Genomic DNA, 14,158 nt, shown 5'->3' with positions numbered 1-14,158 from the left:
GAATCTTCGGACCAGCGTACCTGCAGCGCGCGCGTGTACCTGCCCCCCCACCAATAGCAGCGGATCACATCGCCCGGCGTCGCATCTCGCCAGGCACACGGCGAATGGGCTGAAGGGTTCGCGGACCGAAACGCCCAGGGCGATCTGGGTGGGTCGCGCTCCGCAACTCCGTTGCCCTTTGGGGGAATCCGTTAGGCGGGCCAGAGCAGAAAAGTGAATTAGGGTGCATTGGGTCTTCAGGGGCCTAGACGAGGGCGGGTTTTCCACTAGGAATGATTGGGTGTTTAAAGGGCCAAGGTCCGCTGCGTCGCAATATATATATATCCCGCGCGAAATCGAATGCCACCAATAACATGTCAGGTTGGAGGAGCTGCTTGGGCTCCCTGGCTGCTCTTCATAACTTTATGTAGTCTGAAGAGCGCCGCACCGTCCGGGTACCTGCGCAGACTCGTAGATATGAAGCCTGCAGGACGCCTGGGCGGGGGGCCTGGCCCCAGGCGCCGCCACATCCGCAGGTCTGAGGGAGCAAACGATCTTGTCTGTAGCGTCGCATTCAAACAAACTGGTCCAAGCTTAAGGACGATGATACCTCGGCAAGCGTGGATTCACAGGAACGGGACGCCTATAGAGCACTTCGGATATTACGACCATCGGCTCTATTCCACTAAAGGTAACTAGACGGTGGGGTAAATCTGACATCTAGCGGGCCCGGAAATTTCTCTGAGCGGTGGGGCCAGGGTTTTAAGGTTCAGTAGACAAAGTATTGAGATCCAGGCTGGAGTATCTCCAGTCCCAGCCAGAATATCGACCCGCGGGGATCCGGGCTGAGTACGCTTGTAAAGGAGTGGCCCGGAGCTTTACACTGAAGTTGCCGCTATCGCAAGCTTTCCCACAAACGAACAAGGGTTCCAGAGGATGGTCAGAGCAAACAAAGTATCCCTTGAGCCAGGCCTTTCAGTGGTCCACCCCGGTGGCAACTGAAGAGTACTCTCTAAGCCTTGGCCGCATTCTGGCCAGCTATATGTGTACAGGGGGTTGTACGCTCAAATTTTACCGGCCGCGCTGCCATCTCAAGATGGCAGTTGCCATGCATATCTTCGGGGTGCGGTAGCAGCATGGCGAGGCGGTTTCCTGGTCGGTTTAGCCTTTCCACCCTATGGTAGCTAGATACGGGTCTTGACTCTTAGTACGGCACAGAAGACATTTTATCTTGATTGATCCATAAAAATAACCCAATATGAGACCAACTCGGTGCTGCTGATTATTTGATCGCAGCACAATTCTTATGAGAGAAAGGCTTTGAATATATATGCACCCTGGCCGACAGTTGAGAGTGTTGCATAGGCTAAAATTGTCATTTTCGTGTTTAGCCTCTTAGAAACCAAAATTCTAGAAGTGAGATACTCCATGAAAAACCGAGCCCCGCCAGCAGGAGCCAACTCAATTGACCTGCGATTGCTTATGTACAATATCATGGGAGACTTGACTGTGAGTTGACCAAGGAAATTAGGGAATGTACCCGGTATGGCCAGGGACGACCCCGTGAGCATCGGCTCCCCGGCGGAACATGTCGCGAACATCTTTAACAAACGAATCAGGAACCTCCCAGGCAAAAAAATGACCCCCATGCTCATGATGACGGCCGAAGGAGATCGGGCCCAACTTGCGAATCCACGGACGAGGATCGAATGGTAATCCCAAGGGGAAATGGCTATAGCCGATTTTAGCCGAATCAATCCATCCCGGGGTTCGAACTGGATTTAGCGGTGTGGCGTTTTCGGTCTTCCAGGTATGAGTTGCTTCATGGTAGATTCTTACCGAGGCTCCCCTGTGGCCTTTGTTAGATGGAGAAGGACTGGCACGGGGATAATGCAAGGGCAACTCACGGGCCCGCGGTACTGAACCAGTAGATACTCACCCAACTACACACCTCCTCTTCCGACCAGGGGTACTTGTCGGACCAATCATGCAGCTTTTCATATAACCAAGACAAAAGTGCGACGGGGCTATCAGTGATCCCGTAACTTGTACCGGTGGGCTTCGTAGCCTGGAGCGCACGATAACCTTGACTTTCATCTAGAAACCACCCCCACCCCTCCGAGCCCGCCGAGCCAATCTCGGGCTCCCTCATCACGGGTTTCTCGACTGTCAGGTGGGGGTATTTATACAAGGCCGGAGGACAGAACCCATGATCCAAATTGAGATGAGTGGCCATCACCGAATCAGGATATTGCACGGCCATAGTGCGAGTGATGTAGTAGCCCCAATCACCGCCCTGCGTCACGTACTGCGAATAGCCAAGTTTTTGCATGAGGTTTTGACAAGTCTCCGCATACTGCTCGAGGGAAAACCCTCGCTTTTTGGGGCCTTCACTGAAGCCAAAGTTCGGCAAGGAGATGGCGACGACATGGAAGGCAGGATCGGATACCCCGTCCCCCGACAGAGCCTGAATAATTTTAGACCCCTCAAAGAACGACCCAGGCCACCCATGCACATACAAAAGGGGGATGGCGGACTCGATGGGCGATTTCTGATGTATGAAGTGGATCTTCAATATGCCGAACCCCGCCACCGGGATATCTGTCCGGAAATGAGGAAGCAGGTTCAGCTTAGCTTCTGCCGCCCGCCAGTCGAATCGGTCTCTCCAGTACTCCGCCAGACGCCTGACTTCGGCAACGGGGGCACCGAGATCCCAGCCAGCTTCGTCCAGTTCATCTGGTAATCTTGCGTTCGCAAGTCGATTATGCAGATCGCTCAGCCTCTCCTGCGGTATGTCGATGGTAAAAGGACTAATGGAGGCCATAGCGGAATTCGGACATTGGACTTTGCCTTGAATGTCAGAAGTTGATGGCCTGCGGGTGTGGAACGATCATCCGCGACGAAATGCGGCATGCGCGTCGCTTAGAGATGCCCCGCACTGCCTGCATGGAACCCCCCCCTCTTAGCGGCACGAACCTGGACGGAGATGCCTGTGGCTGGTACTAAGACGCATCATTCCGCGTGGTTTCTCCTGCTCGAGCTAAGGGTATCAGGCTAGGGCATTGACTATCCCAATCGCAGGAGCTGGAAACCTAATCCCGGCGGACGACCAATTTACGAGTGGATTTGGGGCTTGCCGTTCATGGTGGCCGCCACATCGAGTTCTTCAACGAAACGTATCCATATGATGTTGATTTACGAAAAGCCATAATTCATCCATCTGCCTGGTTCAGCATTTACACGGCAATGCCTGGCGGCGGACGTGGGCGACAGGTCTTAGGTTAGGGGACCTTCTCATATAATGCAGCAGGCGCCTTGGCCATACCTTGTACTAGTGAATGAAATAAAGAATCGACTTGCAATACCAGAGCTCTGACCCAAAGAATGGGTAGATAAACGAGGAGAGGATCAGGATAATGCAAAGCGAGCATTGAGTTCGAGGACAATTGATGGATGTTACCGTTGGGCGCGGCCGCAGTCTTTGTGGCCGGGACCCGTGACTCTTGAACCCAACACCAACGTCTACCTGCTGCGGGCTGTGAGAGAAGAAACTGCTTCCAGCATCTGCGCATGATCTTTGCCTAATATAATTCGAAGCCCCAGGCCATCACTTCTCAATATTCTTCCACCCTCACCGTGAAAACTTCCGTCTTCTACAGTCCTTTTGTCGACAAAGTATATATATCATGACGGGTGCTTCCGTTGTAGATCTCTCGCGAGGTCAAGTAAAACTCGAAGACCGTCTTGACTCCTGCATTTCCTAGAACTATCAGCGTTATACCACAACATATCCTGCAGGCCTATCAAGTGCTCAACAGCAATAGCTGCCTAACGTTGACCGTGTTTCGCCTCGAATCCCTATTCTGCCGCTCAAGGACATTTCTCACTTTCCTTCCGACATCCCTTTTCCACCATCTGACAGGTGACAGACGGCAGCTGCCGGATTCTTATATTACTCTGAATTCCGACTTTCATTTTGCCTTGAAATCCAGCATTATGGCTGGTAATCAGGAGACAGCACGGCTAGCCAGCGATGCTGAAGTGAGAGACACCCCAGTCCCAGCTGTCTAAGATGAAGACGGAACTGGGGAAGCAGCGAATACCTCTATACTGACTATAAGAGCAACAAAGGCCTATAAGACCTCAAGGAAAAGGAAGTATACGATGGCTGAACTTAACGCCAGCCAGCGAGGGTACCTTATCTGGGAACCCCTTGGCGCGGATGATAAACCCTACGGCTGTCAGACTAGCCTACACAACGATGCCCAATACTAGGGACGAGGCGTTGCCTCAGAACCTGAGGGATATGCCGGGGAATGTCCGACAGACATACGACCTAGGGGAACCGAGCTTATTGCGGTTATAAAATACAAGGTCAAATTCCGCAAACAATTCCAGGCAGCCTTTACAAAGGAGGGCCACCTGCGACAACGATTTATGGCCTTGCTAGACATAACGAATGAGCAAGGGCATAAGTTATTCAACCAGGAATTTGTTAACTCCAACTGTCCGAAGCGGGACACAAGCAGACCTGCAGGGCAGAAGCCGATGCTCTTCCCCGTGTCCGGACACCTCCAGCCCCGTGGCCCCCCAAAGCTCACGGACAAGCGAGAGCGAGGAAAATTCGCAAAATACGGGGATACAGAAGTCTGCGATAATGGTAGCCCGATATATCATTTCAGCCCTTCCACAACCAGTATCGGACTCGGATTGTTTCCATATCCTTTACACTCCTAGATCTGGCACCTACCATCGTTGCCGAATCAAACCTGTCTCAGATCCGCTCGTCCGCACATCCGGGTTCCAGTTGAACGGTATTAAGCTCCATTCTTCCAAATCCTTTCGACTTGTAGAACTTACATCTACCGTTATCACTACTCCAACATGTCCCAGATGAGTTTGCACCATGGCCATGACTTTCGGTGTTGTGTGTGGGTTGATCTTGTTGGTGACAGCGTGGATAGAGTACTGGCAGTGCCGGTAAGATTGCTCTAGCGAGTGTCTGCTAGTGTTCATAAAACAACACTAACACACAGAGCAAGCCGCCTACTCACTATCTAAGATATTAGTGGCAGTGTAGCCACACTCGCTCGCTTGATTTGGTTGGACCAGAGCACCGGCCTGTGTAAGAACCCACTTTACTAGTCTTTACAAAACTTAAGATTACTGATCAGCTTATGTTAGGAAACCCCCTCCGCTGAAGATCCCTTATTGAGATGACAATATTCCTCTAGAGTAGGAATCTGGAGGAACAACCCTTGTCTTTGGAGTACAAGAATTACAACAGGACTGCCGAGGCTACCGCTGCAACACCTAGCTCTAGGACTGACATTAAGATGTCTGGAGCTTGTGCAGAACCGATGTCTGTTCGGGATGACTTTCAAAATCGGTATTGAACTCTATTTTTCCAAATCCTTTCGACTTGTAGAACTTACATCTACTGTTATCACTACTCCAACATGTCCCAGATGAGTTTGCACCCTGGCTTCGGACCTACCCGGGCTCAGTTTGAGCAGCCGGGAGTCCAACAAGCCGTTAAACCCAGATCCCACAGTGGGATATGCGCATATAAGTCAACGTATAACATATCCCGAGTATACGTTAAGCATATGTAGGGCCGATCCCCAACAACAACCTGAACTGGAAGCCGCAGGCTTTCCGCAACGCCATGGCTCGAGGTGAACGGCACTACGACATCAAGGCGCAGGACATCCAACTCGACCTGGGGACGGCCGACGCACCTTCGAATGCTATGGTCCACCTCAACAACATTGTCTCTCCCGACGGGCGCACTAAATTTGCCCAGGTTATGACATAAAAGGTTATATAACGCTAGTTTTTGGAACCCATTGAACCTTTTTTGGGCCCCGTTCAACTGTATGCCCCGCGCATCCATCTACGGCCAACAAAATGGCCCGACCTGCTACCATACCAAACGCCAACTTCCGATACAATCTGGCTCTGGAGTTAAACTAGCACATACGACCATAGGGTGTGGAGAACAGGGCTTCCCGTCCGCTCAGCCGTACTTAAGCCACACGCCGGTCAGTTAGTACTATGGTGGGTGACCACATGGGAATCCTGACTGTTGTATGTGAAGTTTCTTTTTTTTCCAAGTTGTTTTTCTGCATTGTTTGTCCTAATTTCCTGAGAGACATAGAAAAGTGACGTGACAATAGCTATAAGAATTCGAAATACAAAGTTCATCAATCTCAATGATTTTTAGACGACCTGTTCTTTGATCCGTACCAGGTAGTCCGAAAGGATAGCTTAACATGGCTCCAGTTATGAGTCGGGCAGTGCTAGCTTCCTCTCCGCAGTGATTGGATACTTGCTAGGATCATCGAGAGTCTTCCTTATGACAGCAGCTGTTCCCTCAACCAGCTTATTTTCATACTCCTTCCCGTCGAGAATGACTGCCGTTTCTTCTAAGCTGAGATTACCCGTCTCCACGAAAAGGAAGTAGACCACCACGAGCTCAAAAAGAAGCCACACATCGTAAGTGATGTAGTACTTCCAAGTGCTGTTGGTGACCCCAATTGGATTCACATATTGATTGAAAATACCAGCAACAGCGACAAAGAAGTTGTATAGTACGAGCCCGCGAGCACGTAGGTTAAACGGCAGGATTTCGATGCAGTAGGTTACCTGCAATGGAGTCCACCCGATCGAGAAGAAGAAGTTGAAAAGGAAGATCATGGCTAGGACACCCTTGGCGTAGCCATCACCTCCAGTTCCATCTAGAGCTGTCTTTTTCTCATAAGTGGCCTCCAGGATAGTCCACACAAGGTAGACCGCGAGAGAGCCGGCGGTAGAAATGAGAAACAGCGTGCGTCGTCCGAAGCGATTCATCACAGCAGCAAAGACAAGACTCCACAGCATTGTCCACAGAGTAAGCAGGGCATTTATGAGCGTCTGTGTGCTCTCAGAGGTATACCCGATGGAATCCAGGATCAGCGTGAGATAGTAGGAGATGAGCCCATTGCCACTCCACTGTGAGAAGACGCCAACGGACAAGATGATGAAGAAGCGTCGGAGATTCGCTTTGTTTTGGCAAAAGCTCAAATAGGATGTGCTGCTTCTTGCTTCGTTCTCCAGTTGAAGTGCCGTACGGATCTCTTCCATCTCCAGGCTTACTAGCGGGTCTGAGGTATTGCCGTTGGCATGGTACTTGCAGAGCAGCTTTCTGGCCTCTTCGTCGCGCTCTTGACTCAAGAGCCAGCGTGGTGATTCCTCTATCAAGAAGCAAAGACCCAATTGAACCACACTAGAGAGTCCTTGGAGTAGCGACGGAATACGCCATGCCCACGTATCGCTGATTCGGAAGGTACCATACGTGACCCAAGCTGCGACCAGGGCGCCAAGGTTCCACAAGCTGTTATAGATGGCCACCTGAGGCCCCTGTTGCTTGGGGAAGGCTAGCTCGAGGAGAAGCAATGGCGCTGCTGTGATGTTGAGAACGAGGCCCATCCCAATGATCCCTCGTGCGGCGATGAACATGCCAACATTCTGAGCGGCGGCTTGGAGGGCCACTCCGATCATGAGTATGAAGGCGCCCAGGAATAACACAGGCCGACGGCCAAAGCGATCACAACTATAGGCGCAGATAGGCATGGTCACCAGCTGGCCGACATTCTGGATCGCATTCAGTCTGGCAACATGGTAAGCGTGCGTCTTGTGATCTCACTTCTCAGTCTACTCACAAGCCCAATTCCGACGCTCCAGGGTTATTAAATGAGCTTTGCCATGTTTTCAGACTCTGAAGGCCATTCATCATTGAGCCATCATACCCCGTCGCATAACTCGAAATCTGGAATAAAACCAGCATCAAGTTGAGTTTCACGATGCCGGCGTTGGACAGCCACGAGAAACCGGTTCCCTTCTGACTCATAGCAGTGACAGTCAGAGGGGTCTCAGGGTTTGGTAATGAGGTGGCCATGCTGACACCTTTGGACTGGCAATCTGGCCTTGTAATAGAAGAGCCTGCAATCGATTCAAGTCTCTTTGCAGTTTCGCGGCAGTCATTTCCGCAAACGAGCAGCAAGCAGAATTTGGATAACGGCGAGATGTAAGCATTATGTCTCAGGGGGTCTTACCAGCATCTCAGCAAGGCTTCCTACCGGAGGTAGTAGCGTCGCCATGGGCAGTCTGTGGCTTTTCCTTATCTTGCGGGGAAATGGCAATAGACGGGGCCCGGTAAGGGTAGTTCTGCTCTCCAAAGAAAGGCACGATAAGACGACTAGTATGTGGGGCTAACGCCTCAAGAATAGCCAGGGCGCTACCAGCCGCTTAGCAAGTCGATTTTGAGCCACCGGCGATTTTGACCGTACATTGCCGGACCAGGTTAATGGCCGTTTTCTTTGCGACCCCGCTTCGTCCATATCTTCTGTCTGATCTTGTCTGCCAATAGAGTTTAAATGGCCGGTCTTTCTTATCGGGTAATCTTCGGATCTTCGAAAGCAGGAGAAATAGAGGGCAGAGCCATCAAATTGGACTACCGCCGACCATAGCCATAATCCTTTCCATCTTACCTATTAGGCTAATATAAACACATCAATATGCCGGATTCTGTGTTTTGCCCTGGACTATGAAACAGGACTTTGGCGGCTATTAACCTGGGTAGTGTGATGTAAGTAGCTCCCATTGAGAGATCCTCGACAGATACACCGAGTGCGGCCCTCCCCGCCACAATGAGGCTCTCCAGGAGCTCTGGAATTGCTGTTGGTAGCGCTTTCTTGGCAACTCTCTCTTCAGCCGCGCAGGTGACCACTACCTTGACCAAAAGTAATGAGCAGAAAGCCCCCCGACCGAATGGTGTTACTCATGTGCAACAGATGCCCAAGATTTGTTTGACTGGTCCATGCATGTGAATGACCTTCGGTGGGACGACTCGTACAAATACATCTGGTACGCTGATAACGGGCCATGGTCAACTCGGTTCACGGCCTGGTATGTGGCAGGGCTTCTCTACCGAAACGAAGGCGCAGATGTTGCCAACGCAAAAGCAGCCATTGAGAATCTGTAGGACACCCTGTCTTTGCATAAGAGCATTCCTCGTACTAAACAAGAATATTGAAAATTAGCATCACTTGCCAGTTGACCGAGGACTATGAGTCCGCTTGGTATGGAACCTTCAAGCTGTCTCCCGATGAGCCTTATCCCACCCCCGATTCAGATTTGTATCCCCCGGATATCTACGTGAGTCTTGTCCACGACCCCCTAGGTAGGCTTATCTGACTCGAACATGGCAGAACACGTACGACCCAAACTGGAGAGAATTTATTGGAACCCAGCTTGTCCAAGTTGTCGAAGAGTTCTCTGACTTACTCGGGACAAGCTTGGTCTCGCGTATCGAGGACACCTTGGAGATCGCCGCTGTTGGCTCCATGCGTCGCAATGGCACCTTTCCCGAAGGCGATAACTTGACACCGGCCTATTCAAATCCTACTCTTATGCGGGCGTGGTATGTTTCTTGGATCGGGAAGCGCCGCCACAATGAGGTACGGTCTCTCTTTCCTATATACAAATTCCCGTGCTCATGACCGCAATTCCAGACTTTGATCAATTACGCGGATGAGCAGGCTAACACGGTGCTGGCACTTTTCAAGTCCACTGGATCTAACGTTCTCTCGGAGTACAATGCACCCACCTACTACGGAATGGATATCTGGGCTCTCGCAGGAGCGATCAAATACGGCCCTCCAACCGCCCAAATGACCACCAATGCGAAGCTCATCTTGACAGATCTCTGGGAAGATATTGCCGCTCATTATAATTCTTATCTTGGAAACATGGCCGGTCCAGTAAGGGTCCCGAATACTCGCAGAAACAAATGCTGACAAATGTGCCTAGTACGACCGTGCTTATACACGCGACATGGTCACTCATTCCGCCGTGATAGACTATTTCTGGTGGGGATTATACGGGTACGGCCACGGGCCCCAACCAAATAAGCTGGAAGCGGATCTTTTATACGACGTCGCCCAGGGAGCTGCACTCGCCCTTGTAGTGGATGTGGTGGCGGACCACATCTCTGCCAAGAATGCGGAATGGCTGTCGACGAACAAGTATTGGGAAGGTGAGCGCCTCATTACGAAGAAGGTCCCGGATTCCCTCGTTCACGACGCCGAAGCGCGTGTCGTCACGTCGTGGATCAGCGCTCCGCTCATGATTGGCGCGGAGCAGGTCAATGAGACGGTCAACCGCGGCGAGCAGTACGTTCCGGCTATTGTCCAGTGGGCTGGAGACAAGGACCATACGCCTTTCCCTTACATGACGTATTTCAGTTTATATCCGACCGCGTCGACTATCAATGCCGTTGCGGGGCCCAACAGTTTGGAAATTTCGTATCCGAATATCACACAGGATGGAACCGACATCTTCACTTTTGTGCTTGCTGAGGTACCGCCGAGCTGGACGCTGACCAAGAAAAACGTTATCAGCGGCTTGGACAACTTGCCTTGTCTGGAGGTCAACTTGACGGCCGATGGCCTGGTGAAACAGCCGGTGGTCTATGGGGCCACGGTGGAGGATGACCGTGTTTATAATATATCCTACACTGTCCCGGTGGGCTTTACTGGCACACCCAAGGTCACATTTACATTCAGATATACGTGTTAATTAGGAAGTTTGGAGTGTTTTCTGGTGGATGGCTTTAGGATTGGCATCATTAACTTCAACTTGAACTCGATGTGAACGCACGGAGGTATATTTTTGTATGTCCGCAGCCTGAGGGATCTATATTTAAGTTCATTTTGAATCAATATCACATATTCCTGGTCCTAGTGCCAACCCAATTTTGGCAACTCATCCTTAAGAGGATTCCCATTATCCATGCGAATGTTTCATGTAAGAGTTGGGTTCCTCGATTACTACGAAGTTGAAGTTGTTTTATCATGTTAAGTGAATATGTGGGGTAAACATTGCTTGCCGCTGATATGGCCAATATGGCCCACATTTTGCCACCGTGGTCGTCTGGCCTAATGGCAAGGCGCTTGATTTCGGCTCAAGAGATTGCAGGTTCGATCCCTGCGGCGATCAACACTTTCTTTTTTCTTTTTTATCATTTCTTTCTTTTTGTCCCTGCAGCGTTCCAAGAATTGATTTCTGATGAACTTTCTACTTCGGTTCTCTCCCTGCTAGTCTAAATTCTTCTACTCACTCACAGCCGCGGAGTGTGCTGCCAATGCGGCCCCAAGGATCGGCCCATCTCTAGAGACCCCGATGTTTATACAACTTTCCCCGTCTACTCCAATGCCCGGCACATCCCGAAGAGCTTTTCTCAGATGGTCCTCAAACCCAGGGTATGCTTCGGCGAGCGAGCCCTCGATTCCGATATCGATGGACTTTTGTGTTTTCAGTTTTGCGGGTAGTGGTGGACGTCTTGGCGCGAGCATCCCCGTCCAAAGGAAAGGGAAGGGTCTGCCAAACAATGCGCATATTGTATGTGCAACATTCCCAAGAATTCCTCCGATGACACAGGTCAAGCGCTGGTTTTTAATTTGCATGTCGGATTGTTTCAGACCTTGGCTGTCATGTTCATGCATCTCCTGCATCCCTAATGTTGTGCTGTCCTTGCATGGAAACTCTAGGTATGATGTCGGCAACCGGCCAGACTGGAGAATAATAGCGCCCATGGCCGCCCCTGCAAGAAACGCCGATCGCTTCACAACGCCCGCGGCTATTGATCGCACGGCGCATGCGTCGCTATATGACACATTGCTCACGCCGAAGTGTTCTGCTATGGCCTCTCTGGACAAGGATAGCCCCTCTTCTTGGTCTGAAGCTAGATGCGAAAGGAGGATAGTGTCGACGGCGTAAGGGTTATAAACAGCCGAGAAAGGGCCGGCGGGCCTCATTGTAAAAAGCCCGTGGCCCAAGATCTCCACAATTATCAAGCGTACCACCTCTCCCAAGTAGAGGCCGGAAATGCATTTTTCCAGTAGTTGCTTGCCAGGGTTAGATGACTGTTGATCAAGCGTCCGATCATACGCCGTTTGGAATTTCAAAGCATTGTGACCTGAGTCGGCCCAAGCTCCCCACTCGGTGTTCATGATCATAACGCCGTCCTTCCTCTCAGCTGGCGCGAGCGGCACCTTGTGTATATTCGCACGATGCTCAAAATATGCAGCGTTGGTGCCGGTGCCGAAAATGGCTGCTAGGAGGGTATCTGATGCTATTGACGAAGTGTATGACCGTGCCATCAGGCTACCCACGCTGTCGCTTATGATTGCGACAACGTCGACGGGCAGGGACAGTCTGTCAATCGCCTCCTGAAGCATCTGAACGGGGTCCCTTCCCACCGCATCGGCTATGTCCCACCCTTATCCCATTGAAGCATGGTCCCACTGCCAAGGGTCTGATTCGCAAATGTAAAGCTGAAAGTAAATCCGAGTTTCAAAATCTCCGGTGCGGCGTTTGCATCATTTCTGGCACTGGTGGAGTCGGTTCGGTGTGTTTCGTCGTCCGCCAGGAGCCTGGCGATGTTTTCTGCGATGAAATCGAAGAGTGGCACGTGGCTGGCATTCACCATGTGGCTCTTTGGAATGGTGCATTTGGTTTGACGCATGCTGAATGTCGAGTCTCCCTTGAGATGAACCAGACTGACACGGCAGTTGGTGCCTCCCAGATCGACAGCTAAATATGTCCCTAATTCAGAGCCAGCAGGAACACAGGAGACAAAAGATGGAATCTGGCTCGATTGTCCCGTATGTAATGCTTGATCTTGCGGGAAGTTAGCAAAAAGTAGACTGGAGAACAGCTATGGACATGAATCCTAGAAGGGATCCGCACTCAACTCCTTCTTCAATCCCTGTGCTATTTCACCAATGTCATCTGGCGTTAGGTCGAGATCACAGATCACTCTGTTGACCCGAGCGAGTAAGGCATCCTCTTCGCGTGTTCTGCCCGGCATACTTTCTGCTTGGACTTCAGTGGGCATGGAAGAAGGGCCGAACCGGCATTTCTAGCGAGGAGAAAAGACAGCCAAAAGAAAAGTATACCTCCATCTCCACGGCGTTCAATAGGAGAGCTTTTTGTTGACAAGAATCTTTTTCAAAGCTCAATTTGGAATGGGCGCTGTGCCGGAGATCGCCCGGAGAATCGGACTAGCAACTTACCTTGTCTTGCAGAGTAAACCCCAAAACGGCATAGATGAATGTGGGACAATTCGCCCGCACGGGCAATCCTGCCGCAGCAGGAGTGGCCACCGGTGTTTTCCGGCAAACCTCCGGGATTCTTCCAAGGGATTGCAGAGAACTAGTCTTGAGATGGAGCTAGCGTCAGCTCCTGAGACCCAAAAGAACGACCCTGTAATCTCATGATTTATCCAGTTGGTCGCATTGCATTCGATCTTAGCGAGGCTGTTGATTGGCACATGGCTGGTATCTGCTTATCGAGACCCCGCAAAACGCGACCAAGAGCCCGGTCTCGGCGCCTCCGTAACTTTGCGTGATGTCCTGTTCTCTCTGAGCGTTTTCTTTGGAGATGTCGCTTCTTGGCCGGCCTGGGAATTATTCAGCGCCATCGCTAAATGATGAGGGATAGGACCAGCAATGGTCGTCTCCGTGCATCCCCAATGGAGCGCAGACACGCAATGACCGAATCTGACATGGTAGACGCCGCAGAGCCGAAAGCTCGCAAAGCATGCGGTGAGTGGTTCGTGCATTATTACTTGACCTTCCGGAGAATGTGACATGCTCATGCATTGCGTAGTCAATTGTCGTAGAGTAAAGATGAGATGTCGCATTGAAAACGGGAAGATTTGCCGTCGCTGCAAGAGAGCCGGGCTTCCTTGTGTATTCGTGCCCAGGGCAAACGCTGCCAGAGGCTGGACTTCCAGTGAACTCGAGTCACTTAAAGCGCCGAGTCTTAGCCCGAACACAATGTTCGACATTCTCCGCCGCGTAAAGACCATCGAAGAGTACATCGGGATCGAGAATGAGCAAGCCGCCGGCACAACCGCGGAAGATTTCGAGAGCAGTTCTGCGCGACCTGAGGAATTGGAAGATGACCAGACGCTTGAGCCTCTGTGGCGCGCGACGGCACAACTAGAAGCCAGTGCACCCACTCGCTCTAGAGGGTCATTGTGGCATCGCAACATGATAAAACATCTGTTTCAGACGTGAGTGCAATCCGACAGATTGGACAAGGGAATACCAATAGCCTGCGCATCAGATCT

General features: G+C 51.2%; 7 protein-coding genes across 7 annotated transcripts; 4 read left to right on the top strand and 3 right to left on the bottom strand.

Annotated features, from left to right (window-relative positions):
• Positions 1 to 1,506: 1,506 nt before the first annotated feature.
• On the bottom strand, positions 1,507 to 2,803 carry N7468_010693 (epoxide hydrolase family protein; the record flags this gene model as incomplete). The annotated part of the gene is made up of 2 exons (XM_058479988.1): positions 1,507 to 1,828; positions 1,887 to 2,803. The coding sequence occupies 2 exons, from the start codon at positions 2,801 to 2,803 to the stop codon at positions 1,507 to 1,509; spliced, it is 1,239 nt and encodes a 412-aa protein (XP_058325511.1).
• Positions 2,804 to 4,863: 2,060 nt separating this feature from the next.
• N7468_010692 (uncharacterized protein) lies at positions 4,864 to 5,375 on the top strand (the record flags this gene model as incomplete). The annotated part of the gene is made up of 2 exons (XM_058479987.1): positions 4,864 to 4,959; positions 5,214 to 5,375. The coding sequence occupies 2 exons, from the start codon at positions 4,864 to 4,866 to the stop codon at positions 5,373 to 5,375; spliced, it is 258 nt and encodes an 85-aa protein (XP_058325510.1).
• Positions 5,376 to 5,438: 63 nt separating this feature from the next.
• Positions 5,439 to 5,797, top strand: N7468_010691 (uncharacterized protein; the record flags this gene model as incomplete). The annotated part of the gene is made up of 2 exons (XM_058479986.1): positions 5,439 to 5,532; positions 5,595 to 5,797. The coding sequence occupies 2 exons, from the start codon at positions 5,439 to 5,441 to the stop codon at positions 5,795 to 5,797; spliced, it is 297 nt and encodes a 98-aa protein (XP_058325509.1).
• Positions 5,798 to 6,264: 467 nt separating this feature from the next.
• On the bottom strand, positions 6,265 to 7,918 carry N7468_010690 (sugar transporter; the record flags this gene model as incomplete). The annotated part of the gene is made up of 2 exons (XM_058479985.1): positions 6,265 to 7,630; positions 7,683 to 7,918. 2 exons carry the CDS (start codon positions 7,916 to 7,918, stop codon positions 6,265 to 6,267), a joined length of 1,602 nt encoding a protein of 533 aa, XP_058325508.1.
• A 751-nt stretch (positions 7,919 to 8,669) lies between these two features.
• Positions 8,670 to 10,599, top strand: N7468_010689 (uncharacterized protein; the record flags this gene model as incomplete). Its single annotated transcript, XM_058479984.1, has 6 exons — positions 8,670 to 8,763; positions 8,814 to 9,000; positions 9,063 to 9,177; positions 9,231 to 9,479; positions 9,534 to 9,782; positions 9,832 to 10,599. 6 exons carry the CDS (start codon positions 8,670 to 8,672, stop codon positions 10,597 to 10,599), a joined length of 1,662 nt encoding a protein of 553 aa, XP_058325507.1.
• Positions 10,600 to 11,132: 533 nt separating this feature from the next.
• Positions 11,133 to 12,919, bottom strand: N7468_010688 (glucokinase; the record flags this gene model as incomplete). The annotated part of the gene is given in 3 exon segments (XM_058479983.1): positions 11,133 to 12,289; positions 12,301 to 12,702; positions 12,772 to 12,919. The coding sequence occupies 3 exon segments, from the start codon at positions 12,917 to 12,919 to the stop codon at positions 11,133 to 11,135; spliced, it is 1,707 nt and encodes a 568-aa protein (XP_058325506.1).
• Positions 12,920 to 13,712: 793 nt separating this feature from the next.
• Positions 13,713 to 14,105, top strand: N7468_010687 (fungal transcriptional regulatory protein; the record flags this gene model as incomplete). Its single annotated transcript, XM_058479982.1, has 1 exon — positions 13,713 to 14,105. One exon carries the CDS (start codon positions 13,713 to 13,715, stop codon positions 14,103 to 14,105), a length of 393 nt encoding a protein of 130 aa, XP_058325505.1.
• Positions 14,106 to 14,158: the final 53 nt, after the last annotated feature.

This window comes from Penicillium chermesinum (genome assembly GCF_028974085.1).
Source record: "Penicillium chermesinum strain IBT 19713 chromosome Unknown utg000009l:1.0-952002.0:1.0-954369.0, whole genome shotgun sequence".
Taxonomy (NCBI): Eukaryota; Fungi; Ascomycota; class Eurotiomycetes; order Eurotiales; family Aspergillaceae; genus Penicillium; species Penicillium chermesinum.
This window is presented reverse-complemented; position numbering and strand designations above follow the sequence as displayed.